Genomic DNA, 26,884 nt, shown 5'->3' on the forward strand with positions numbered 1-26,884 from the left:
AAAAAATTGAATTCAGGTGCCATAAACTAAAGAACCCAAAAACCTATCAACAAAAATAATTTATTATGAATTTGGCTTGATTGACTGTTTAATCTGCTGATAGCAACATCATAAAAATTAAGGGGATGGCTGATTATATTATCTTCTACCTTCTCTGAGGTATTGGGGAAGAGCATTTTTAACCTTCCCTCTTCCCTGTATATTCAATATTTTAAATTTACATTTTTTTATTCAATTTTATTCTGCAATCTATATATTATTAATTGAGAAAATGCTGACAAGCATAAGATGAAATAAAGTTGATTACGAATTAGTAGATACATCCAGTGGCCTGTCTACTAGAGCTAAGATTTACAATAATAGCGCCATATATTGTTTAACATTTCTAAAATTTTAAGTGCAAGATATGGACTAGTAGTAGATTCTGAAAGTTTCTAAATTGTGTAATGTTTTGAATATGTATCTACTTTTCGATAAGCCAGTTACCAATTTTTTACCAAAACTGAGATTCAAACACTCGTGTTTTATGGTGCAGGTAAAATGTCATAGAGATTTAAGCTATTAAATTAAAGCTTAAGATATTTGCTATATATTGCTCACCTTTGAACCATTAATTAAATTGATTATCTGTAAATAAATAAAAATATAAAGTTGCAAAGATTATTTTTAATTATGTCTGTGATTAAGATAAAACTTGATTTACCACAGTTACATAATACTAAATATGAAAATTATATTTTATTAAGACCTAAAGACGCTTAAATACCTAGTATTAATGAAATAATGAATTGGATATGAATTTTGAAAATTTAAAAATTGTGTAATGTTTTAAATATGTATCTACTTCTCGATAAATGAATTATTATTTTTCACCAAAACTAAGATTCAAACACTAGTGTTTTATGGTTCAGGTAAAATGCCATATCGATTTTAGTTGTTTCTTTTTATTCTATGCTACAAGGCAAATGTTAAGTTTTCTCTGGTTGTTTGAGATTGTTCGCCATTGAACCATCAATTAAATTATTAATTGTAAATAAATAAAAATATAAAGTTGTAAAGAATTTTTTGTTAATTATGGCTGTGATTACTATAAAAATTAATTTTTTACAGTTACATAATACTAAATATGTAACTATATTTCATTAAGTCCTAAAGTAAGGTGATCATACGTGCCGGATTTCCACCTTGTGTCCAGGATTTTCCTTAAAGTAATATTTGTCGCGGATTTTGATTTTTGTCCCGGTTTTCCGAAAATTAATATTTAAATTAACAAAATATAAGAAAATAAACTGCCAAATGCTATTCTTTTTCAAATTAACTATGAAGAAAATATAATAGAACATATGGATCGAAAAATATAAGATATAATATCATAGATAAAGAAGCATTGCATATAATAGTCGAAGTATAAAACTCTTAATAAAAGTCCGCAATTATGATAAAAAAAGATTCATTTTAAAAAACTGTTTTTTTATTGTATTCTTGAATAGTATTTGTTATATAAACGACTAACACCACCCCCCCCCCCCCCGACGTCCCGGATTAGCATAATTGAAAATTGCCGTTCCGGATTTGACTTAAAAAAAACATATGGTCACCTTACCTAAAGACGCTTAAATACCTATCATTTATCAATATATATCTCGATGCTTGATATTGTACTCAGAAATACCTTGCAATTATATTATAAGTTAGTTTAGCGAATAAGCATCGTTTAGTAATTTACAACAATCTCATAAAGCTCGTAACATACGCTGATACAATCTTAATTAAAAGTTGTTCATCCGCGAGATATGTTATCGTAAACTTAAGGGATGCTATATAAACACTTACTTGATATCATAGACACAATAATCAAGTTCTGGCAGCAATATGCAACAAACTTTCTCTGTGATTATTGTGATCCCTTCTTCTCGAATGTTGAAGATCGTAGTTTGTGTTATTACTGCCAACACAGTCAAATCAGTCGCAAACGGGTTGCCTCCGCGCCCGCGTTGGCGTGGACCCATTTGTATTATTATTCCTGTGTTTCTGTGCATGAAATTGAATGGCTTTCAATCAAATTAAATTAAATTAAGTTTGCAAGGATGAAAATGCATTGCGCATTTGCCATGATGCACTTACAGTGCTTATTTTATCAAAAAATATAATTTCATATGCAGAATGAAATATATATGAGTTGCCTTTTGTTGCTTTGTACAAATATGAGCTTTTCAAATGCATACATTGAATGCATATGTTTTTAATTATACGCTATGATTAAGTTTAAAGTTGAATGTATGATTAAAAAAATTAAAATTTAAAATAAGTCAACATCGTAACTTCGTCAATTTATATCCGTAAAATTTGCTTTAAAAAATTTACCTAATTTAGATTACTCTATAAAAACATATATACTTAGAAATATATAATAGACAAAATATTTTTTTTTAATTTTATTTTCAATAGCAATCAGAGTACATAACAATTCTATGAGCTATTTGGCTTATATTATATTATGTCATTCACTCGCGCACATACACACACACTTTCAAACACACATATAAATTAATCTGATAAATATTATATTGATATTTCGAGAATCACTTCAATAAGTGATTCTACTATTCTGTTCACATAGAGTTATAATAGTTCTAAGGGTCCTCCGTATTATCTTCGGGCAGCTTCTTCTTGAAGTTGGTGTCTCAAGAAGCTGAGTGACTATAGAATTTGTTTGATTTTTTATGACAAAATATATAAATTTGTAAAATGAATAGAAATAGAAAAATGGTTGCTCTTTAGTTATGCTGCTCATTTTTTAATTGTATTTATTTAAAAAATCTTATTTGAAGCCTTACAGCTAAATTGGTATAGGTTGATACTAGCAATATCAATTTTGGTAAATAAAGTAGGGTAGAGCGGGGCACAATGGTTCAATTTGAGTTTAAGTGATTATACTGTCTAAAGCTAAACCAAAGAAACTACATTACAACACATAACATATATCCAATAAACAACTATATAAGTATGTTCAGTAAAACTCCTAGTTAATTTATAAAAATAGAAATGTGTTCTTTTCTAAAATTAATTATTTTTCTAAAATTTGTTATCAGTCGAACTTTATTCCATATGCGGGGTAAAATAGGACAGTCAGAAGGCAAGCAAAGCCATTGTCCTATTTTTAATTTTGAAGAGATTTGTCGAGTTAATAGCTACAATATTCAATCAATGCAAAATATTAATTTCATTGCAGATTTTGTTACATGGACAATATAGTATATATTTTCCCGATTTGGTATTTCTTCAGAAATATTTATCGACAGAGTTGGAATAACTAGTAGTTTAATATGTTTTTTATAAATTTTTTAACTATTTTCACATTTTTATTTACTATTTTTTAATGTTTTTACCAATACCAGAGTTAAGGCTCAGGATGGTTCTTTCTACATTATCAACATGCAAGCTTTTATATAGGTTACACGAAAAAGACTGTTCTGAAATAAAATACATCTTATAATACAAATAGCGTATACATAAAAATTGTATCTAGGTCTCGTAAACTAAACAACAGAGTGTCACAACCAAAAAAACTTATAATCAAAAAAAAAACTTTTTTTATGAATTTTCAGACATGTTCGTTTATCTCCTGATAGCGACATTGCAAAAGTCAAAGCAAAGTTTTTGCCCTCTACTTTCGAATATTGTTGTCAAAAAATTCCATATTTTACTTGTTTTTGAGATATTGGTGGTGGACCTTTTAACACGCGAAACTTGCAACTTGATAGCAACTTGCCTGTAGGCCACACCGTGCGGAATTCGAAGTTGCGATAGATAAAAAAAAACTAAAAAATTTGAGACCTTTCTAACGATGTATAATACTTTATACGTTTTCTTTACAGAAATATTTAAACCGCAAGATCACTAGATCACTAGGACCACTAAATGGACCACCCGTTACACAGGGCATATTTTATTAGATTTTATTTATTAGATTATTAGAAAAATGATAAATGAGATATTTTATTGGCAAACAGTACACCGCTATACTGGTACTATAGTATAAATCGATTGAAATATATCAATTACTCTATATATTTATTGCTTAATCTTTTATAGCTTTATTTTTATTTTAACATAAATTTATTGAACAAAAACTACAATAATATTTGAGTGAAAATGTATTGTGTACAACAAATTATTTGTTCAAATTGTATGTTTTATCAGCAAAATCAAATTGCGCTCATGTTATTTCCACCAACAAAGCTCGTAGAATTTATTGTGTGTTCGAAAAGTTCTACATTTGATATTAAATATTTGCTGATCTGTCGTAAAACTGAGTGCCCGGAGCAACTCGCAACCGGCACGAGAACTTGTACTTGTCGCGCAACCGTGACACAGGGACACAGGCAAAAACATCACGCCGACATGTAATGGATGTAAGTGCTTGTTGCACAATTTATACATCTCGGGCAATAATTCATTGCTGTTATTACATTTGTTTTCCGATGTTTTTGTTTGGTTTGATTAGATGGAGGAAACAGTAATATAGTTTTATGGTATAGTATTAGGACGCTAGGGTAGTCGAGTCTTTATACTTTCCAAAGAATTTAGAAAAAATATTCATCTTTATTATCTATAAGAGAACTAACTTGTTCATTAAATTGCAAAATTTAAATATTTGTCTAATTTTTGTTTGTCACACTTACGCAACGATAGGTGTGAAAGCTCCATATTTTTGATGCATTTTTCCTTCCCTTGTTCATGGTCTATATTTACATGGTATTCCTTAACTCAACCTGAAGTCGAAACGGGGTGATAGTATTGTCAAAAATTGTAGAATAAAATTATATCGAGTAGTTTATGAGAACTTACTTATTCATTAAATTGCAAAATTTAAACATTTGTCTATTTTTTGTTTGTCATACTTCTGCAACGATAGGTGTGAAAGCTTCATATTTTTGATACGTTTTTCCTTCCCTTGATCATGGTTTATATTTACATGGTATTCCTTAACTCAACGTCAAGTCGAAACGGGATGATAGTATTGTCAAAAATTGTAGAATAAAATTATATCGAGTAGTTTATGAGTACTTACTTATGAGAACTTACTTGTTCATTAAATTGCAAAATTTAAATATTTGTCTAATTTTTGTTTGTCATACTTCTGCAACGATAGGTGTGAAAGCTCCATATTTTTGATACGTTTTTCCTTCCCTTGTTCATGGTTTATATTTACATGGTATTCCTTAACTCAATGTCAAGTCGAAACGGGGTGATAGTATTGTCAAAAATTGTAGAATAAAATTATATCGAGTAGTTTAAAAATTTAGGAGCTTTTAAGCTCAACCTATAGTTTTAGTTATAATGTGACCTTTCGTTGGTTTTGGACTCATTGGTCTTTTTCTTTGGGCCTGTGGTTTATTTTCCTAAGCTTTGCAAAAGCTTCATATTTTTGATACGTTTTTCCCTCCCACCTAAATATCATCTTAAAATTATAAACTGGTGGTGTATGGTATCGTGCCTTGAGGCAAATTCGTGGAACTGTAATATACTGTAATAAAAATATTCGAAAATTATCAAATTTTTTAAAATATATTACTATAATTTCTGTAAATTTTATTATTTGTATTTTATAGACAAATTCTCTCAAAACCTGCCATATCTTACACATTTAGCTCCGTATGTTTGAAACAGCTACACCTCTGTTTATCAAAAACGAATCATTTTATTACTTCTCCTTTTATTGCGAATTGAAAGTTTTTTAAATCATTCTAATCGGATACCTAGTTACCATTTTCTGCATTCTTTGTTTCATATCTCAAAAAAGGCTGGACCAACCTTTTCCAAAAACTAATCAGCATATCTCTCTATCAATAGAAATCTATTGTTTTTTTAATTATTCTAATCGGTTGAGCGGTACTCCCGAAAACGTCGACGAAAAATTTTATCCATACATACGTACACATACGCATAAACACATATATTTTTCCTGAGGTTTGCCAAAATGTTCAGAAACCTCTAAAACGTGAAGATATGTAAAGATTTTCATTTTCGATTTTTGGCCCATTACTATAACTTACCCTACGGGAAGTTGAAAAATTTCTCAAGTAGTTTGAAAATTATGAGCTTTTAAGTAAAACCTCTAGAGCTTTCGAGAAAATGTGGTTATTGTGGATAATTATTCTTAATTTTGTTCCTTTGCTTTAAGCTTTGCATCTGTATAGGTCTATAAAACAATTCTAGGACCATGCTCAATATTAATGACACTATTATTCCAACTTTTTAAGAATTAAAAGTTTTTGTTGATCTATGAATTTAAGATTTTCAAAATTGGTCGCCTTTTAGAGGCCCCTCTTTAAAAAAAATCACTAAAGTGTGTTAGCTTTTACCAAAAGTTGTCCCAAGTTGTAAAATGGTGAAATACTTGATAGATTCATAATTTAAAAAAATCGAATAAAAAGTGAAAACCTAAAAATAACATGGTTTTTGCTAAAGGAGGGCCTCTCAAAGATAACCATTTTTGAAAAATTTTAAATTCATAGTTTAAAAAAAAAGTCGTAGCTCTTGAAAACTTGAGGTGATTGTGACATTTTTTTTTTTATTGCTCTAGAATTGTTTCTAGAATTTAGGAATACGGATTCAATGCTTAAATAAACAAAATCAATAAAAATTAACCACAATTACCAAAAATTAGTTAAATTTTCACCGAAGTTCTAGGATGCTCTGAAAAGATCAAAATTTTCAAACTACGTGAGATTTTTTTTTTATAATTTTATACGCGATAATTACGATCAATACTATCACCCCTTTTCGGCTTGATGTTGAGTTCTGAGACACCCTGTATATATATATATATATATATATATGTGTATGTGTATAAATTATTATACCTACGTGCGTGTATATATTCGTTTATAACCAAATTGGCCCTTTGGCTAACTAACATCATTATCATTAAACACACAATATGCGATCGCTATCTATCACGCAAGTGTAAAAAACCTTAATAACCTTAGAAAAAAGATTAATATAAAAGGAACAGACATAAAGATCACTTATGAAGAAATTATTAATTTTATGTCTAAAGTTGTGTTCAATTTAAACAGAAAATATTAGAAATAATCGGGATGTGATATCGACTTAGATTATAGAGGGAAAGAATAACGTTACATCATTTACTTCATGTTTTTGCTATTTTAATTCGATTAAATATTCTATTATCCTTATCCAAGTCGTTAACTTCGGTATTGTTTCAGGTACATATTTCTCGCGATCTACACCGCCGAAATGCTGATCAAGTCGGTGGCCAAGGGTTTTATCCTGAACAAATATACGTACCTTCGGAACCCTTGGAACTGGCTGGATTTTGTAGTCATCACATCGGGTTATGCGACCATAGGCCTCGATATGGGAAATCTGGCCGGGTTGCGGACATTCAGGGTACTTCGAGCACTAAAAACCGTCTCCATAATGCCTGGTATGTAATTGGATACCTTGAGAACATTCGCTTACCATAGTAAAGCATATTTATTTTATTTTGTATAATATACAATTTTGAAATGTTTATCAGGAAACATTATTCTGATTTCTTAGATAAAATTAAGGGGGTATTCTAGTGTAAAAATTCAAAATAATTGTTTTTTTTATTTTATATTTTTAAAGTTTAACTATCTAAGGATATGGGTACGAGAAGGTTTCTGAAAATTTGAATTATTTTCGGAGATATAGGCATTTTACTGACTCGGTCTCCATACTGATTTGGCTTAAAATCTTTAAATGCGTTTTTCTCATAACTTTTTCAGTACTGTTGACACGATTTCTCGAGTTTTAATCGACCGATTTACTTGAAATGTTCAGAGAGTCTTATTTATAGAGCTATCTATAGCCCGAACTAGGATTATCCACAAATTCCAGTTTTTACTATTTTTAAAAAACTCAAAAATCTCCAAAAAAAAACACTTTTTTTTCAAACAGTCGCCAATTTGTAAAAAAAATCTTTTTACTCATCGCTAATTCGGGCGATTGCGACATCATCGTAGATTAATAATTTTTTTATTTTTGGTATTTCCGATGGCTAGGAGGCCTGAAATCATGTCAAGACTGAGGTGCCAATTTTTTGAGACCACACACTTTATCAGCTGCCAGTTTTTACAATTGTATTTTTTAATTTTTGTTTTGTATTTTAATAATATGAATAAGCAAGGTGGTGAAAAAATAGATAGTAAAAACATGCATTGCTTTCTTTTACGACACTTTGAAAATGACCTAAAATTCATCGCTCTACACTAGAATACCCACTTAATAGTTCAATTTTTGCAATATTTTAGAGAACTGGAAAATTGTGTAATTGATTTTAGTATGAAATGCTAAGGATTAACTATTAGAGTTTTGTCAGTAATTTTTACTTTATTAAAATTTCTTCAAAGAAAAAAGATTTTTATCCTGTCAGTATATGAACAACTATCATTAACTTTAACCCTTTAGCAACATGTGTCATCCATGAAAGACAATTACTTAAGTACCTGTATATACGAGTGTCGTCCATCGACGACATGTCGTATCTCTCTTTGTTTTAAGAAATATCACTATTAGATGAACTATGGAGAATTCTTGTTTTTTATTGTAATTTCTACTTCATTAGAATCATAAATCTTAATTTTTCAACACATTTTTGTTGATAATGATAGAAATATCTTAGTCGTTGTGCTTGGTCACGCTTTTTCGTTCATAAGTGACATTCCAGCAAAAAGCTCTTTTCAGGAAGAGGGCGAAGGGGTACGCTTTTTTGTACATAAGTGACAGTCCTGCAAAAAGCGCTCTTTAGGAAAGTGGTTATATCTAGTATTATTAAATTTATTTATTTACCATTTGCTCTGTAATTTATAAATCGTTATTAGAAAATTAGATATTTTTGATATTTGTATGTAATACATGTATGTGGATCAAACGTTAAGAATTATAATAGGTTGGCATAAAAATATTGCAAAGACAAGAAAATTTATATTGGGCTTTAATGAGAATACTAAATTAACATTAAGAAAAGTCATTTTACCATTGTATATCAATACAAAATACCAATAAGAAAATTATTTTAATCTTATTAGATTCTTCTCTTATCTTCAACTGAAATTCACTTTCAATTTCATATAAGGGGCGTCCATTAATCACGTGAGCGAGTTTTTGAGGATTTTTAGACCCCCCCTCCTCCTTGGTGATATTTGGTGATATTCAAAATTACCCACCCTCCCTCTCCAAATATCACGTGTATTTTTAGCTACGTGAAAAAACTGTAAAATTTATGTTTTTTTTTGAAAATGTTTGAACTTTTTTATAAAAAATATAAAAAAAAAAAAAATACACGCGATATCTTGCTATACCCCTCCCTCCCTCACGTGATATTTCGTGATTTTTTGTCAAACTCCCCCTACCCCTAAAAACCTCACGTGATTAATGGACGCCCCCTAATGTGATGTGCAGAATTTCATAACAAAGTTATATTTAATAATGATATCCACTACCGATATCGTTTTCCAGGGCTGAAGACAATCATAAACGCGCTTCTCCACTCCTTCAAGCAGCTCGCCGAAGTAATGACACTGACAATATTCTGTCTCATGGTCTTCGCGCTTTTTGCCTTGCAAGTTTACATGGGTGAATTGAGGAACAAATGCGTTCTCGATCCGCCTGAATTATTCTATTCACCAGAAATTTACGGTAATATAAGCCTGGACAAGGCGTGGCACAATTGGACGTGGAGTCCAGAAAATTGGTTATTGGATGAAGAAGATGAACCCATATTGTGCGGAAATCTAACCGGGGCGCGGCACTGCCCTGGCAATTATACGTGTTTGTGCGTGGGAGAAAATCCTAATAATGGATATACGAATTTTGATAATTTCATGTGGTCGATGTTGACCACATTTCAATTGATAACTCTGGATTATTGGGAGAACGTTTATAATATGGTAAGTGCTTTGTTATAATTTACAAATAGAAAAATATTACTTTATTTTTTATTTGTTAAATGATATTAATTTTTTACTGCAAGCCTCGTTAAATCAAATTGATGAAATGCTTTTTATTAAATTATTGTTTTGATTTCAATACTGAAAATCTCAATAGTGAAACATTTAAAAACAATTGAAAAACATATAGTATGCATTATTTTTTAAATATTTAATATTGCATGCCAGTTGTATATCGATTTGGAAACAAACGGTATTAAAATGTATCCCTCAAAGTATTAATCGCAGCTTTACCTATCATACGCGTAATGAATTTATAATACTTTTCAATGCTCTGCATAATAAAAAATAACAATAAAAATTTAAAACTGGGACATAAAAACACGATAAAATGTTCTAGTTAAAAAGGGTATAAAAACAGTTGATGGTGAAAGAGATATTTATCGAACAAAATGATGATTGAATAATGGAAATTTTATTGCTTTAAACTAGTTTTTGAAGGTGGACTTTGTATAATATTATGGTAAAAATTCCGTTAGCTTTTGACCTGTCTGTAGTGATTATTTTCTTTTACACTCCATCCTAAATTTCTTATAAAAATTATTCGAATTAATAATAATATTCTAGTTATTGTTATCCTAATTTATAACAATGCTTGAATTTATTTAGAAATTTAAAATACTTTCAATAATTGATCGAAAACATTCTGCAATCACATAAAATATTAACTATTACATGATCATACTGATAAAGTTCTTGAATAAAATGTAGGGGCCATTTTTGGAATAAAATATAAATGTTATGTTAAAGGTCAATTTTGTTGAATAATCGTATGAGTTTTTCAATTGTTGATTATTTTTTGTGATTATCAACACGATCTGCTGAAAAACTATGTATTTAATACAATCGAACGTTTCACACAAAAAATCTAACCTCCCAATGGCACAAACGTCAGAATATTACTTTAGTTAGACTTCACGCGTGTGTTATCAAAGTGATCACAGATAGTTGCACTTATGGCAACATTGTTATTTGACCATTTTCACATTTTGGAGTTTTATGTATAAAATGCTCTATCTAATAGTAATAAAACATTTATATTTTATCCGAGATTTTCTCCGTAATATCTTAATTTATAAACCACATTCTTTGAATACCTGATATATAAATTAAAAACTGGTTATATTATAAAAGAAGTTTTAATGACCGTAGTAGTATTGCATAGAAATATTAGTTAGTCCATTTTTGTATGTATATGTAAGTATATACGAAGTTTTATGAATTTGCATATAAAATTGATAAATGGCGATGCACACTATGCAGAAAAATGTGCATCACAAGTTAAATGTATTAAATTATCATGCATTGTTTCAACAGCAACAGAAATACTTAACTTTACATGTCCGACGCAATGTTTGTTAAAAAAAAGTCAATTAAAAATCACTATACACGGACACTTTACTACCCCGAAGGACCAGATATAATTAATTATCAAAAAAGCTATATCAAACATAAAATAGCAAACAACTGAAAGGAAAATAATAACTAGTTCAGTAATCATTTGTATTTAATTTTAGTTAGTTGTATAAGGTGTGATCGGGCCAAGGTATAAGTACAGAATGAAAAATTTCTTATAACTAGCTTAGTGCCTATACTAGGGTAGGAAATTATTTTATTATGTCAGGTAGAGGAAGATGGATTAATAAAATTTGTGAGGCTCGAACAACTACTTTACCTATAAACTGTTAGTAGAAGATCTCACCTAATGTTTGATGAGAGGTAACCCATCAGCATACCATTCTCTTATTTGTGGGCTTCATATTAGCTCTTACGTCTAATTGTTGTCATATAATAGAATGTTGCAGCTATGTACATCAGAGACTATTTTCCCTTGAAAATATGTTGAGATCTATAACCTCAAGTGGAAGTTTGACATCAAAGCTGCCTGATGTCGGAATTTGGCGGTGGTGGTAATCGAACCATCGAACCCCGGACTAGTTGGCTATGTCCTAAACGATTACGCCACCACTGAGACGTTTTCAAATAAATACAAATCAAACAAATGTTTGTGCAAAACGCGCAAAGTGTTCTTGCTTGTGATTCTTATTTGACTTAAAATACTGTCCGAAACAATTTAATTGTTTTCGCAATCATTCTCAGATTATATAACACAAGTTGGCATGTATATAAGCCGTTAATTCGTAACACAAATCAGAATTTAATGTCGATATAATAATCCAGCCTTAATATCTTAGAAAAACCATCTCTTCTATATTGTTAAGGATATTCGAGATATTTCAAGGTATAATCCTTCTAATACCTTCGAACACGGCGCGATTCAGTCGTCCGGGTCTTGATGTTCTTATTAAGCGATTAGCAATAAGTACTTCTACAGTAGCGATAAGCGGACGCCTGCGAAGGCGAAGGAGTTATCGTTCGAGAGACGCGCGGCGCCCGACGCCCTTCTTGCGTGATTAACATGCGCCATCGATTGTATCGTCGTTGACAAATTTATCGTAATTATTCATAATTGAACGTGCAAGATTTATACAAGAAAATCGGATCCTGTAACAATAAATTATATGTACTTCGTCGATTTTTATTAGGTTCATGGTATTTTCTGTGATATGCAAAACTGTATTGAAGAAAAATGTTTTGAATACAACGCAGTAAAAGTGCATTATATTTTATTATATTATATTAGCAAATAATTGTGATAAGGTTTGATATTTATGAACTCCATAAATATAAGTAGTATAAATATTGTAATGTATGTGAATAAAAACAAAAAAAATTGAATTGAACAAAAACTTCTATATACAAAACAAGCTCAAAACGAATACAGTTAGCAAATTTATCGCAATTATTCATAATTAAACGTACAAGATTTATACAAGAAAATCGGATCTTGCAACAATAAATCATACGTACTTCGTCGATTTTTATTAGGTCCATTGTATTTTCTGTGATATGCAAAACTGTATTGAAGAAAAATATTCTGAATACAGCGCAGTAAATGTGCATATTAGCAAATAATTGATAAGGTTTGATATTTATGAACTCCAAAAATATAAGAAGTATAAATATTGTAATATACTCTAATATACGTGAATAAAAACAAAAAAAATGAATTGAAGAAAAACTTCTATATACAAAACAAGCTCAAAACGAATACAGTTAACAAATTTATCCCAATTATTCATAATTGAACGTGCAAAATTTATACAAGAAAATCGGATCTTGAAACTATAAATCATTCGTACTTCGCTGATTTTTATTAGGTTCATGGTATTTTCTTTGATATGCAAAACTGTATTGAAGAAAAATATTCTGAATACGGCGCAGTAAAAGTGCATATTAGCAAATAATTAAGATTTGATATTTATGAACTCTAAAAATATAAGAAGTATAAATATTGTAATATACTCTAATATACGTGAATAAAAACAAAAAAAATGAATTGAAGAAAAACTTCTATACAAAAAAACAAGCTCAAAACGAATACAGTTAACAAATTTATCGTAATTATTTATAATTGAACGTGCAAGATTTATACAAGAATATCGGATCTTGCAACAATAAATCATGCGTGCCTCGCCGATTTTTATTAGGTTCGTAATATTTTCTGTCGTAAGCAAAACTCTATTGAAGAAAAATATTTTGAATACAGCGCAGTAAAAGTGCATATTAACATATAATTAAAAAGGTTTGATATTTCTGAACTCCATAAATATAAGAGATATAAATAATGTAATATACTCTAATATGCGTGAATTAAAACAAAAAACTTGAATTGAAGTAAAACTTTTATATACAAAACAAATACAGATTTATGATATCTAATTGCATGGTCAGAATACATATTAAATATTTTAACTATCGGTTATATTGAAACTGTTAAATACATATTTTCTGAATTTAAAGAAAATTAAATCATATATCGAGGTAACACGTTTTTATGTCAATTTATTAATAAATTGTAAATTTAATTAGTTAAAATATTATATATAGGGTAGGACAGGACATGAAGATCCAATTTGACTTTGAGCAATTATATTGTGAAAACCAAATCAATTATATCAAAACAAATAACGCATAGGTATCAAATAAACCACTATCGGACTATGTTCAGCAACACTCCCAAAAAATTGAATATGGAAATTGCTTTAAACTACTTTTGTTGTTTAATATTATGATAGCAATTTCGTTTGCTTCTTTTGTTAGACTTTTTGACCATCGATCTCTCTGCAGTGATTATTTTTCTTTACACTTTATGCTAAATATCTTATAAAAATTATTCTAATTAATAATAATATTCTAGTTATTAATATACTAATTTATTATGATACTTGAATTCATTTAGAAATTTTAACTGGTTTCAATAATTGATTAAAAACATTCACCTATGATATAAAATATTATATACATTAACTTGAGCAGACTAATGAACTTTTCGTTGAATTTCTTTTCTTTTTTTTTTTCTTTCGTTGAAAAATATAAGGACAATTCATCTAATAAAATATAAATGTTATGTTACAGGTATCGTTGAAAAATCGTATGGGTTGGTAGTCACGATTAGTGTTAGAACGAAATATCGAGTACTGAGTAAATATCGATACTTTGCGGTCGATAGTGAGTACTTTTGGTATCGATTTTTTAGCTCGATATGTTTGCCAATATCGATCTTTTACGTCGATAGTACTCAAAAAGAATCGACAGCGTAATCTATGAACCCCACTTATCGACCAACTATGAAAACCAACCATTTTGCCGAATGCAATGCAATAGTCTCTCTAGGTGGTCATAATTGTTCAGAGAAGTGTCAAAAAATGATCCCGAAGGGTCATTAGTCTCAGAATTTATTGCTCAAAAACCCAAAATGGATATGACCACACTAATAAATAAAGATGTTTATTTATTACTCTTTTGTAAAATGAAACGCCTTTTTAAAGTACCAAAATGTTTTATAAAAACATATTCAACAATCGAAGTATGATTATTTCAAATAATAATATTCATCAATTTCAATATATTAGTATTTTGCGTAAAAAAGAATCGAAATATAATTATTTCAAATAATAGTATTCATCAATTTCAATATATTAGTATTTTGCTTAAAAAAGAATTGAAATATAATTATTTCAAATAATAATATTCATCAATTTCAATATATTAGTATTTTGCGTAAAAAAGAATCGAAATATAATTATTTCAAATAATAATACTCATAGATTTCAATGCGTTATTATTTTTCTTTCTAAAAGTATGTGAATTGTAAGTTGAAGTAAAGTACTTGTAAATTAAAAATTAAATAAACAATTTAAAAAAGAACAGAAGAGCAATATTTTCTTTGTGGTACGTGAATCTTAAAATGTCTCGTTTTCAGTTTGTGCACATTATGAACATATTTTAGGAATCGGATTTCAACTGACCTTTTCTGAATGAATGACAACAAAACTAAAGAATACTTTCTTTAGTATAGTGGGCAAAAAACTTTTAGAAAATAATAAATTAATTTGGTTCTTGTGGCAATTGTTTGCACTGAAAAATATTAAAAATATGATTGTGCTTAAAAATACTTAAAAAGTATTGCTTTTTGAATATAGTATCAGAATATTATATTGTTTTAATCAAAAATAATCAACTATTATAACTTGTCTTTTTTTTGAAAAATTATAGAATTTGAAATTAGTATTGAAAAATTACTGTTAAAATTTTACAATATTGAAAATGATTCTGATTTAACACATCAGATTACAAGCAATAGAATTCATTCTGATATTGTGATATAATATTTAATGAGTTTTAGATCTTTCTTGCACTTATGTTTGATTTTTATGAAAAGTACTCAAAATTCGATATTGAGTAATATCGATACTTTTGCCACGATATTTTTTTGGCATCGATATTTTGATTAGATACTTTTCAAAGTACTCAATATCGATCTTTTGCCTCGATACTTCTAACACTAGTCACGATCAGCCAAAAATCTATGCATTTGCTTTTCAATCGAGCGTTCCGCACAAAAAAACCTAACCTACAAATGGCACAAACATTTTATATTAACTTTCAATTATTAATTTATCATTGTAGTAATATTCTTTCACTGTGTTTCAAAAATTTGTCACTTGTTTCTTTTGCGAAATAATTTTTTTTTAAACATTTTTCAGCCAATGCAAAATTAAATTTTATGGGTACATTTTTACAAAGATAACACTGTATATAACCTTGATGTGGTATTTTGTCAGAGATATTCATCGGCTAAGTTGGAATAACTATTTATTCAACTTATTTCTTTTAAAGTTGATTTTTCTAACTTAATTTACTTTTTGTTCACTTTATTTTATTGTTTACACCTTTGCCAGGGCAAAGGCTTAGATTGTTTTTTCTACCCTACCCACATGCAGGCTTTTAAAGAGTAGATTATATTAAAAACAAACTTAAATCAAACTTAAAAAATAACAATACATCTTATAAAACATTTAAATAACATAGACATAAAAATTAAATATTATACAAATTATATAAATTATATTATATAATTATATAATATATAAATTATTAATTAAATTATTAATAAATTATATAAAGGAGTTTTAAGCTAAACAAAGGTGCTCACGACCAAAAAAACTAACAATGATAGAAAATACTTTCGTTAAGAATTTTCAAATATTGCCATTTTTCTTTCCGGTGATCTGGTTATACAATTTTTTTTCTTTTCTGAATAAAAAGAGCTAAATGTAAACATATAAATATTAAATATAATACTCATAATAAGGTCTAATTAACAAATTATTTATTAACGACTAGTTACGGATAACTCAGTGCTCACTATTATTTGATGAAATATAAATAAAGCTTTGCAATTTAAATAATGATAGTTTGTTGTTATTAGCTAAAAGCATTGAATTTTTGCTGGCTTCTGCAATATTGCATTTATTACAATAATATATATGATTAAATACAAATATTCCAAATTGATAGCCAATTTTCAAAATCTCTGACGATGCTTAGTAGATTTTGTGTTTTCAAATTCGTTTTTTCTTTACAGTTTTTTTGTTGTTGTTCATTACAGGACAGGCGTAAAAATTACTATATGATAAAAAAATATAAACATAGTGTTTAATGTTTAAGTGATTCTAGAAATGTTTAAACAGATTTCAGTGAATAAATATGAAAACTTAAAAAAATGACCATAAATCACTGCTGCAGCATTTATGAGAATAGTCTAAAGATAACTTGATACTTTATGATATATATCCAATATAATATAAGATAATATATCCAATTTTCTATATTTATGCAATTAGTGTATTCGTTAATTGCAATGGACTTAAAGTTAAACTCGAAACAGCATTTTCCGAATTTGCTGCAGTGATTACTCAAAAACAAATGATCCCATCACTATCGAAAATTTTCACATGTTCTATATATAGTTCTCCGTACAATGACCTATCGATTTTTTTATCTGATTAAAAATCGAATTTTGGCAGGCCAAAAACGATTAAAATTTTGGGTAAAACTCGACTATCTTTTTTAACATACCGCCATACTGTTAATTTTTTTATTTTTATCGTAGGTCATTGTACAAACAATATTATCTAGTTAACGGAGAAGGCTGCAATCACTCCAGCAGTGGAGGACCTTTTTTTTGGCGCCGCCGGAGATTGCATGTCATTTCAAAAATATTTAATATTTTATTTCAAAATTTTTATTGTGTATTCTCAAGACATGTATAAATGTACCCTCAAAATTTTATATAAAAATAAAGTATATTTTGTTTCTTTTTCCAGGTATTAGCATCATGTGGCCCGATGAGTGTGTCATTTTTCACCGTGGTTGTGTTTTTTGGTTCATTCTACCTCATAAACTTAATGCTCGCCGTCGTCGCGCTGAGTTACGAAGAGGAAGCGGAAATTACGCAAGAGGTGATTTCCAAAATTCCATTACAACTTTTTGCGTAAAAGTTGTATAAGGCTGTAGAAAAATATAGGTTCCGGATTAGTAATCTTAGTGGAAAATTATTGTCGAAACAATTCTAGTTTTGTTCTAGTCGATTGAAGTCGTTTGTTTTGATCCATCCAGTGAAGTAAAAATCTTTATCTATCATACTCTTGAATAGTATAAGTAAACACAGTTTATGCGTAATAAAAATTTTATAGTAATACGTTATCAGATTTTTTTTACATAGGCCATGATAACTTTATTAGATATTTTAGTTAAAATGTATCAAGAAAACTTAAAATATCACGTAATCGCGTAAAGATCACACGCGATTGAAGTAAAACTTATTTGCTACTGTACAAAGTAGCAAATTTAGGTTAAGTAAAAATAAATACATCATATAACACTTTTGAAAAATGTTTGTTAGTAATATGGTAACATTCGTGATGCACACATTTATTAGTGTTAACCATTATACACATTTATATAATGATAAATTATAAATTATATATTTATAATAGCATTAAAAATATGTATAATATTTAATAACAATAATATAATTAAAGTCATTCTTCAAATAAGACATGATCGGTTTGTCATTGTAATTAGCATTTAGAAATGAACCTTAATTAGAAAAATGAAGTAATTGCTGATTAATAAATTCTATAATATTCGTTTACACAGTGGATTATGTTAAACAACGCTGAAACAAATATTGCTTTTGCAACTTCACTCATCATGTAATGGTGTGTAATGGTGTAAAAGTAACATACATTCATTTAATTACGTTTAATTGTTTAATTAATTTTCTTATTATTAATTTGTTTTTATTATTTTCAAGGAACAGGGTAAAATATTATTCTGATTCATTTTTTGCTAGTTTTTTATCTATGTCGTTTCCTTGTTGGTATCGGTACGCATACAACTACAGATCTCTATTTACATACACGACGACTAATCACAATCGACCCGAATAGAAATGATATCATCGAGAGCGAATGTCTAATCATTGGCACTGGACTCTTATCTTATCGACTCTTATCTGCCGTAACGCACTTCCGTTGCATTTATAGGGATTTACACTCTAGTTGCGCCTAAAGAAGTTTTACTTGAAAAAAAATTCTAAAATTTGTGGAAAAACACAATTTTTATGTAACACTAGGACCTATGATAAATAAAATGTTAAAACCTTTCTAATAAAAATTTTGGTCTTATACCAAATTGCGTATGTCAAACATATATGTGTAACATGATTCATGTGGAACTTCTTAGTGTCAGACAAATATGACTGACATGGCGTTAATAATGTTAATTAATTAATTTAAGTTTTTATTTTCAGAGACTTGAATATACTTTCCAAATATTTATTATGAATTTAATAAATTTAGATATTAAATATGATGAAGGAGATAATGATTTTAGACTTATATTTTTAAAACTTCAATTACAAAACATTATTTATTTATTAAATTAATTAATAATAATTGCAAGAGCTCAAGAGCTGCATTGATTCGGCTTGGTAAACATATGAAAACCTGAATACATTTATTTGATTAAATTTATTTATGATAATGAATGAATTGCATGAATTCAGGTGTTATAAACGTATTTATCGTTCATCATTATTAATTAATGATAGTATTGAGTATCATTTATGCTTTGTTTTATTAGAGATGCTGTATTTCATGCATTGGCATTTTAACTACATCTATTTTTACATTTTAATATTTATACAATTTAATATTTTCTTTTTACGTCAAGTCAACATATTTTTTGATATTTAAATAAATACATTTATCTATTGATATCAGAATGCCCTTCGAAATATTCTGTTATAACAGATCAATAAAAGATATTTGCTTTCAATTTCGCAGGAACGTAAAAAAGATCTTACAGAGCACAGAGATGATTCGACGTTTAGCTTCGATCCTTCATGTCTAGATGTACGAAAATTAGACAAAAATTCTCAGAAGAGAATAGACGCCAGGAAAGGCGTCCTTCTAGCTTCGTATTCCAGGAAAAAAATGAGGCGGAAGAAAAGAGGAAGACATGAAGGCAATGGCGGAAATGGTAATGATTTACTTATTAACTAAATAATTATTGGTTTGATATACATAAATCTAAAAAAATACTTTTGTCTAGCATCGTTGAAGAAACCGTATTTACTTTTCTTCTTCAAATGCGCAAAAGCACTATGACTCATCATAAGTCGCTTTTAATGGAAGTGAATAAAATTTCCATATACCCGAAGAATAATGTAAATAAATCCAGCGCTGCACTTGCATGAAAATTTTAATAGTCTTAAAACACTCTGAATATTGCAGTTTCAGGCTTTATATCGACAGTGCTTCATATAATAGAGCTGTCTATATGCAATTTTCAGTTTTTTCTTAATAAAGATAGCGAAACTTCTTCGTTTTATGTAAAAGAGGTGTAGAAATTAAACTAAGGTTTTAAAATAAAATGAATTTTAAATTACGTATTTGCCTGTCAACAGTGTTAAACGAATAAACTCGTTATGGGGAAGTAACAGGTGCATTAACGAAATGCGTGTAAAAACACTGACCATTTGCAATTTAAATTGAATTTGTTAAATAAACAAAATTACTCTAAAATATTAAGTTGTTTAGAATATTTTGAGGCTATCTTTGTATAAAAGAAAGAGTTATAAGTGGCATTTTACCTTAAGGCAGGTGCATGAACTTCTCGAAAAGTGGAAATTATGTTTTTAATAAGAATTGAAATTTTGCATAGCATTTTCTATTGTTTATTTTAAAAATAGTTTAGAGTTTCAATTAATAACTATTTTCACTCTTTTGCAACTGCATATGTAATACTTCATGGATACTAATCCGTTTTTAGGTCAATACGTATGTTATGCTTATGTTAACAGAAAAGTAGAATGTAGTACCTAATATCATTTTTTAATTTAATAACATTCGTAATATAAACCGATACTAATATAATATAATATTATTATATTATATTAGTATTGGTAATATTTTTTATACAATAAGTTGTCGCAACTTATTCTGTATGGGCGAATATACACTCGATTTGGACGATACAAAACTGTGCCCAATATTCGAAGTGAGAAACACAGTTAACTGGTTATCACTTTATATTCTAAAATTTCCTGGTGAAACATAATATTTGTGAAACCATGATGAAAAAGAATATAACATGTCTAAATATGTACATACATACATACGTCAACGTCATAACTAGTATTTGATCAGTAACTTGATTCTAATATTGTCATCAAATAATTAAATTGATAACTTCTTTAATTTCCCGTAGGTTAATATATAAGTTATAGTAATTGCAAAGAAATGAAAATATTTTTGTACATTTTTCCATACCTCATAATTTAAAAAAATGGATGTATGTATGTGTGTGTGTGTTCGGATACTAATTATTGTCTACGATTTTTGGAAACACGGTTCATCCCATTTGAATGATTCAAAAATATTCTATTCCTATTGATAGGGAGACATGCCGATTAGTTTTTGGCACAGGCAGGCCTAGCCATTTCGAAGATACGAGACAAAAAGTGCCAAACAGAGTGACTCGGTTTTTAGGAGAACAGAGCGTCTGATTTTAATAATTCAAAAAACATATAACTTGTTTTTACAAAAGGAGGAACTAATTAAAATTTAGGGAAAAAAATACCATTTGGTGGTCAAAAATATTGACTAGATATTTTTACATCAAACTATCAGATATTTTATAGACATTTCTATGGGTTCAGTAACATTGTTTATCCGTAAGACTACTATGCGTCGCTCACGCGCTTTGATATTTTGTCTGTATGCAGCTAAAGCAGCGCGATTGCTTTGAAAAAAAGTTCAAAATTTCCATAATATTTCAAAATATTAAAAAAAAATTTTTTTCAAAACAGTCATTTTTTTTCAATAAAGTCAGTTCTTTTTAAACATTTCAAGATCATAAAAAAATCTAATTTTTTCAAAGGTTAAAAAAAATCTTTTTCAAAATTTTTTATTTTTTTGGTACTGGAAGTTGCAGCAATTTTCCTTAAGGCACGATGTCATACAACACTAGTTTAGTATATTTATAGAATAATAAAACTGGTTAAATCTCAAGTTTTTTTCCATTATACAGGTAACGGTATGAGATCGGCAACACCATCACCTTCGCCATCTCCTCGTCGAGACGCAGTAGTAGCCGAATCACAAGGTGCTCCGCCTCCGCCTCAAAAATTATCCCCTGAACCTCAACAAAGGGCTCGAGCTCCCCAAGCACCTAGAGTAGTGCTTTTATCCGGTGTGAAGGACCAACAAGAGAGATCTGCTGATACGCTGCATCCGTGTAATGCATTGAGTAGTTATTACCTATAATTATAGTATAATAAATGCCTAAAGTAGGTGTATTTATAATTCATTTTTATATAGGTCCTCAATACCGTGGTCAATTAGGACCTCATAGCCGTCAAGCGAGTAGTAACAATAGTGACGGCAATAATCGCGAATCTTCTTTAGATGACAGTGGTGTAGTCGATGACCACTGCGATGAAGACGCTACTAGTGAAGACTTAGCGCCTGCTCATGTACATAGCGTAGTTCAGGTAAAAATACTTTACCAAAATTTTATGTCTCATACATGTAAAAAAACAACTAGCAGGCACTTTAATTATTGCAATAAAATTGGCAATTGTATCAAAATACCATACAATATATGTTTTTTTACATAAATATGTTGTGATCCTTTTAAGGTTATAAAGAATACACGAGAAACATTCTTGACCTATCTTGTTCTTTCTTTATTAGTAACCGCTTTATTGTTCTTGTACAAAATGTTTTGCTCATAATCTTACTAGTTTGAAGAAGAGAAATGCTATAATTTTATGTATTTTGAAATTTGATTTAATGTAATACGCCTGCATATTAATCTTTAAATATATTAATTTATTTATATTTATATAACAACTGTATTATTAATACCTAATAATTAAGATGACCATGCGTGCCGGTCTGGCCGGGACAGTCCCAAATTTCCAGCTCTTATCCCGGGTTTTTTGAAAAGCAATATTTGTCCCGGATTTTGATAATTTTTCCCGGATTGACCCGTATTTTTGAACAGTATAGGTTTAAAATTAATCTTTACAATTACTTAATAATAAAATTACAACTACTGATCAAATATCTGAAAATGTTATATATTAATGAGAAAATTTCCGAATACAAAATTCCAAAAGCCGGTTGAAACAACTTCTCACATTCATAAATTGGAACCATTCATTTTAATTTTATGGATATTATCAAAAATTGTGAGAACGATCTTTTTAAATGCCTGGCATAGATGCAAATTTTTTCAAGATAATTATGGAGACAGAATTTTATACAAAGTTTAAATGCGAAAATAAAAATATTCTTACCCAAAAGTCAGTGTTTCTGATTTTGAAAAATGATTCATTTAAGATTAACTAATTTTTATTGCATCCTTAAATAGTATTTATTATTCCAAAATCATATTTTAATTATTTACCATATCTACCGTCCCTGATTACCATAACTAAAAACTACCGTTCCGATTTTGACTTTGAAAAGTATGGTCACCTTACTAATAATACATAAATCGAAGAACAAATATTATTTAAAGTAAATTAAAATATGGCATAAAGTTTTAGTTAGAGGTTGATCCTCGTATAAAGGTGTCTGAGAGGTCACAACTTATATATTGTTCAATAATGTAACAATTATGTTTTTTAAAAATGTTTATAAACAACTTGTTTATAACAACAATTTGTTATTTCACATTTATCTAATATTTAAAAGCAATTTGTTGAATAGCATATCACCCAGTCTATCTAAAGTATTATTAAATGACCAAGCGAGCTTTAATGTATACAATATTATAATAAATTTCTATTAATAATTTAAATCTAGTGTAAACGAATAACAAGTCATATGACCTATTTACTGAAAAATTACACCAAATAAGTTTATTGTATGAATGAAGCACGATTGAAATTTAATTTAGAAAATTAATTGAATTGAAGATATGGAATATGAAGTAAAGAGTCATTTATGAAACCGTTGCATCATAAATAAATTATATATTATTTAAGGGTATTTTTTTATATACATTAGTATATATATATATATATATATATATATATATATATAATATACGAAGCTAAATGCTATGTCGTTTATTTTCCAGTTACAAAAAGAAGTAACGCCAGTTACTGTGGCGTTAACAAGAAAAGACGGCCGAATCGTGCGTTGCAACGGCGTCAACGCGAACAGAAAATTAAGGAAACAGCAAATGTACAGCTTGCCGCCCGAATATATGTCGCAAGTTGTAGTTATAGGTATACACATGAAAAAGCTTTATCATTTTTTGTGCAGAAAATTGTGACTTTTCAATCAGATTTTTTTTGAAAAATATAGTCAATTAATTTACCCCAGATTATAGGGTCGCGGGCCGCTAATTTGACATCCTTTTTCTAGAAGATAACAAACGAATTATTCGAAGGGATTTAGAAGCTAATCCATCAAATGCTATCTATATCAACTTGCAAAATAATCAAAATAAAATATGTGAAACAAATAATGATACACTCTTAAATTAATTTCCTGGATAAATAAGTTTATCATCAATAGAATTTTGCATGTATGTGTTAACACTTTATTACGATTAAATATCTTGATATATAATAATTAATATGTTACAGGGTTGCATTTATTGATTAATTTTAAGTTTTTAATGTTATGAATAATTTACATTTAAAAATCTGTTTTTTAAGTTTAGCTTTATATATAATTGTTATTTTATTATTCATATATTCATTTCATATATTGACCTCAATATTCTTTCTCTAGATGATATACCAGATCGAAACTGTGCAAGATGCGTTCATTGTTGCATAGATTATGCAGGATGGTTGCAATTTCAACAATGCCTCTATAATATAGTAAGAGATCCGTTATTTGAATTGGCTATAACGATATGCATTGTTCTCAATACCATGTTTTTGGCCGTCGAACATCATGGAATGAGCAAAAGCGTCGAACGAGCTTTAGATATTGGCAATAAGGTAAAAAAAGCATCAATAGTTGATTCACTTTGTAAATTATATTTTCTAAAACATCTTCTTTGGCTTTCAGGTTTTTACTTCCATCTTCACTTTTGAGTGCTTCCTGAAAATCCTAGCATTAAGCAAGGATTTTTTTCTGTGCGGGTGGAATATTTTTGATCTTATAGTCGTATCCGGTAGTTTACTCGATTTGATATTTGAACTTGTGGATGGTCTATCAGTATTAAGAGGACTTAGACTAGTACGTAGAAAAATCAACAAAAATATACAGTAAAGACTAAATTTTAATATTTAATTAAATATTTTTTTATTATTTCTTTCAGTTGCGAGTGTTAAAATTAGCTCAGTCATGGACGACAATGAAAGTTTTGCTCAGTATTATAATTTCAACAATAGGAGCATTGGGAAATCTGACATTTGTGTTAGTGATAGTTATTTATATTTTTGCTGTGATTGGTATGCAATTATTCTCAAAAGACTACACACCGGACAAGTTTTTTCCGGATCCTGTTCCCAGGTTAGTTGTAATTTAATTTGTCTATAGTAGGTAGTAGTATTTTGCCCGTAGGCCATGTTATAGTAATCGCAAAAAATCGAAAATAAAAATTTTTATTTATCTTTACGTTTCAGAGGTTTCTAAACATTTTTGCATACATTAGAAAAAATGGATGTATGTTCGTGTGTGCGTATGTGTGTGTGCGGATACAAATTTTGCGTCGACTATTTTGCGAACACGGATCAACCGATTTGAATAATTATAAAAACATTCAGTTCCTACTGATGAGGTGACGTGCTGATTGTTTTTGGCAAAGGCAGATTTAAGCCTTTCGAAATTACGGGCCAAAAAGTGCCAAAAATGGTATTACAGTTTTTGAGATAATGGAGCGTCCGATTTAAATAATACAAAAAACATTGGACTTGTATTGACGAAATGAACAAATGATAAAATTTTTAAAAATACAGGTTCAGCTTCTCCGGAAATCCAAAAAAAAGAAGACAAAATAGGAAATAGGCTTATGTATATAGTATTATTAGATATTTTATAAAGATTATAATTTTGTGTACATTTATATTGGTTTCGACCCAATGTTTAACCGTTAGACAACTACGCGGCGCTTCCGCGAATTCATATTTTGACTCCAAATGCAGCGCGATTGCTCAAAAAAAGTGTTCAAAATTAAAAAAAAAACAGGATACAAAAAAAAATGAAATTTTTCAACAGGGTCATTTTTCTTCAAAAATCTAATTATTTCAAAGTTTTTTTTAATAATCTAGTTTTTGGTACGGAAAGTTTCTGCAATTTGCCTTAAGGCACGATGCCATGCCCCACTAGTTTGTTACTTAGTATTGGTTCATTCATTCATTAGTTATTTTACATTGCGTCTAATAAATCAACTAGAACTATTATATTTCATAATAGCAACAATTATATGAAAGACAATAGTGATATAGTCGAAGAGCCAGTGAACAATTTGACTTTTGTTTTCCCAAAGCTAGATTTTTTTTAATGATATTTTATATAGGAAAGACAATTAGGAATGCCAAAGGCACAAAAATATAGCCGCACTTTAGAATCGCTTGTATTTTATATAATTTACGAATTAAATTTAATTTATTTTTAACTAGTAGACTAGTGGTTTCTTCGACCTTAATTTTCCAGGTGGAATTTCAACGACTTCTTCCATTCATTCATGATGATCTTCCGTATTCTCTGCGGCGAGTGGATAGAGCCGCTATGGGACTGCATGAGAGCTGAGGAGAAAGTAGGGGCTGGATCTTGCTTTGCAATTTTTCTACCAGCTCTCGTCATGGGCAATTTTATGGTACTCAACTTGTTCTTGGCGTTGTTGCTCAACAGTTTCAACAGTGAGGAATTGAAAAATAAGAAGGAGGTTAGATATTAATAATTTCATGAATAATAATTTCTCTATTTTGC

The 26,884-nt window shown here is 28.9% G+C and overlaps 1 protein-coding gene across 1 annotated transcript in view; it reads left to right on the forward strand.

Annotated features, from left to right (window-relative positions):
* LOC113384266 (sodium channel protein 60E-like) overlaps positions 1-26,884 on the forward strand; it is a gene marked incomplete at its 5' end in the record, with an annotated part of 69,618 nt that overhangs the window by 32,393 nt on the left and 10,341 nt on the right. The window contains 11 exons of the mRNA XM_026622093.1: positions 7,236-7,456; positions 9,514-9,944; positions 17,738-17,872; positions 19,763-19,958; positions 22,011-22,217; positions 22,301-22,462; positions 24,085-24,222; positions 24,734-24,948; positions 25,019-25,189; positions 25,272-25,465; positions 26,609-26,840. Coding sequence (XP_026477878.1) covers positions 7,236-7,456; positions 9,514-9,944; positions 17,738-17,872; positions 19,763-19,958; positions 22,011-22,217; positions 22,301-22,462; positions 24,085-24,222; positions 24,734-24,948; positions 25,019-25,189; positions 25,272-25,465; positions 26,609-26,840 — 2,302 coding nt within the window. The remainder of the gene's footprint in view (positions 1-7,235; positions 7,457-9,513; positions 9,945-17,737; positions 17,873-19,762; positions 19,959-22,010; positions 22,218-22,300; positions 22,463-24,084; positions 24,223-24,733; positions 24,949-25,018; positions 25,190-25,271; positions 25,466-26,608; positions 26,841-26,884) is intronic.

Source organism: Ctenocephalides felis, unplaced genomic scaffold (assembly GCF_003426905.1).
Source record: "Ctenocephalides felis isolate EL2017-DRISC unplaced genomic scaffold, ASM342690v1 CF-g0.4_SCAFFOLD_00845, whole genome shotgun sequence".
Taxonomy (NCBI): domain Eukaryota; kingdom Metazoa; phylum Arthropoda; class Insecta; order Siphonaptera; family Pulicidae; genus Ctenocephalides; species Ctenocephalides felis.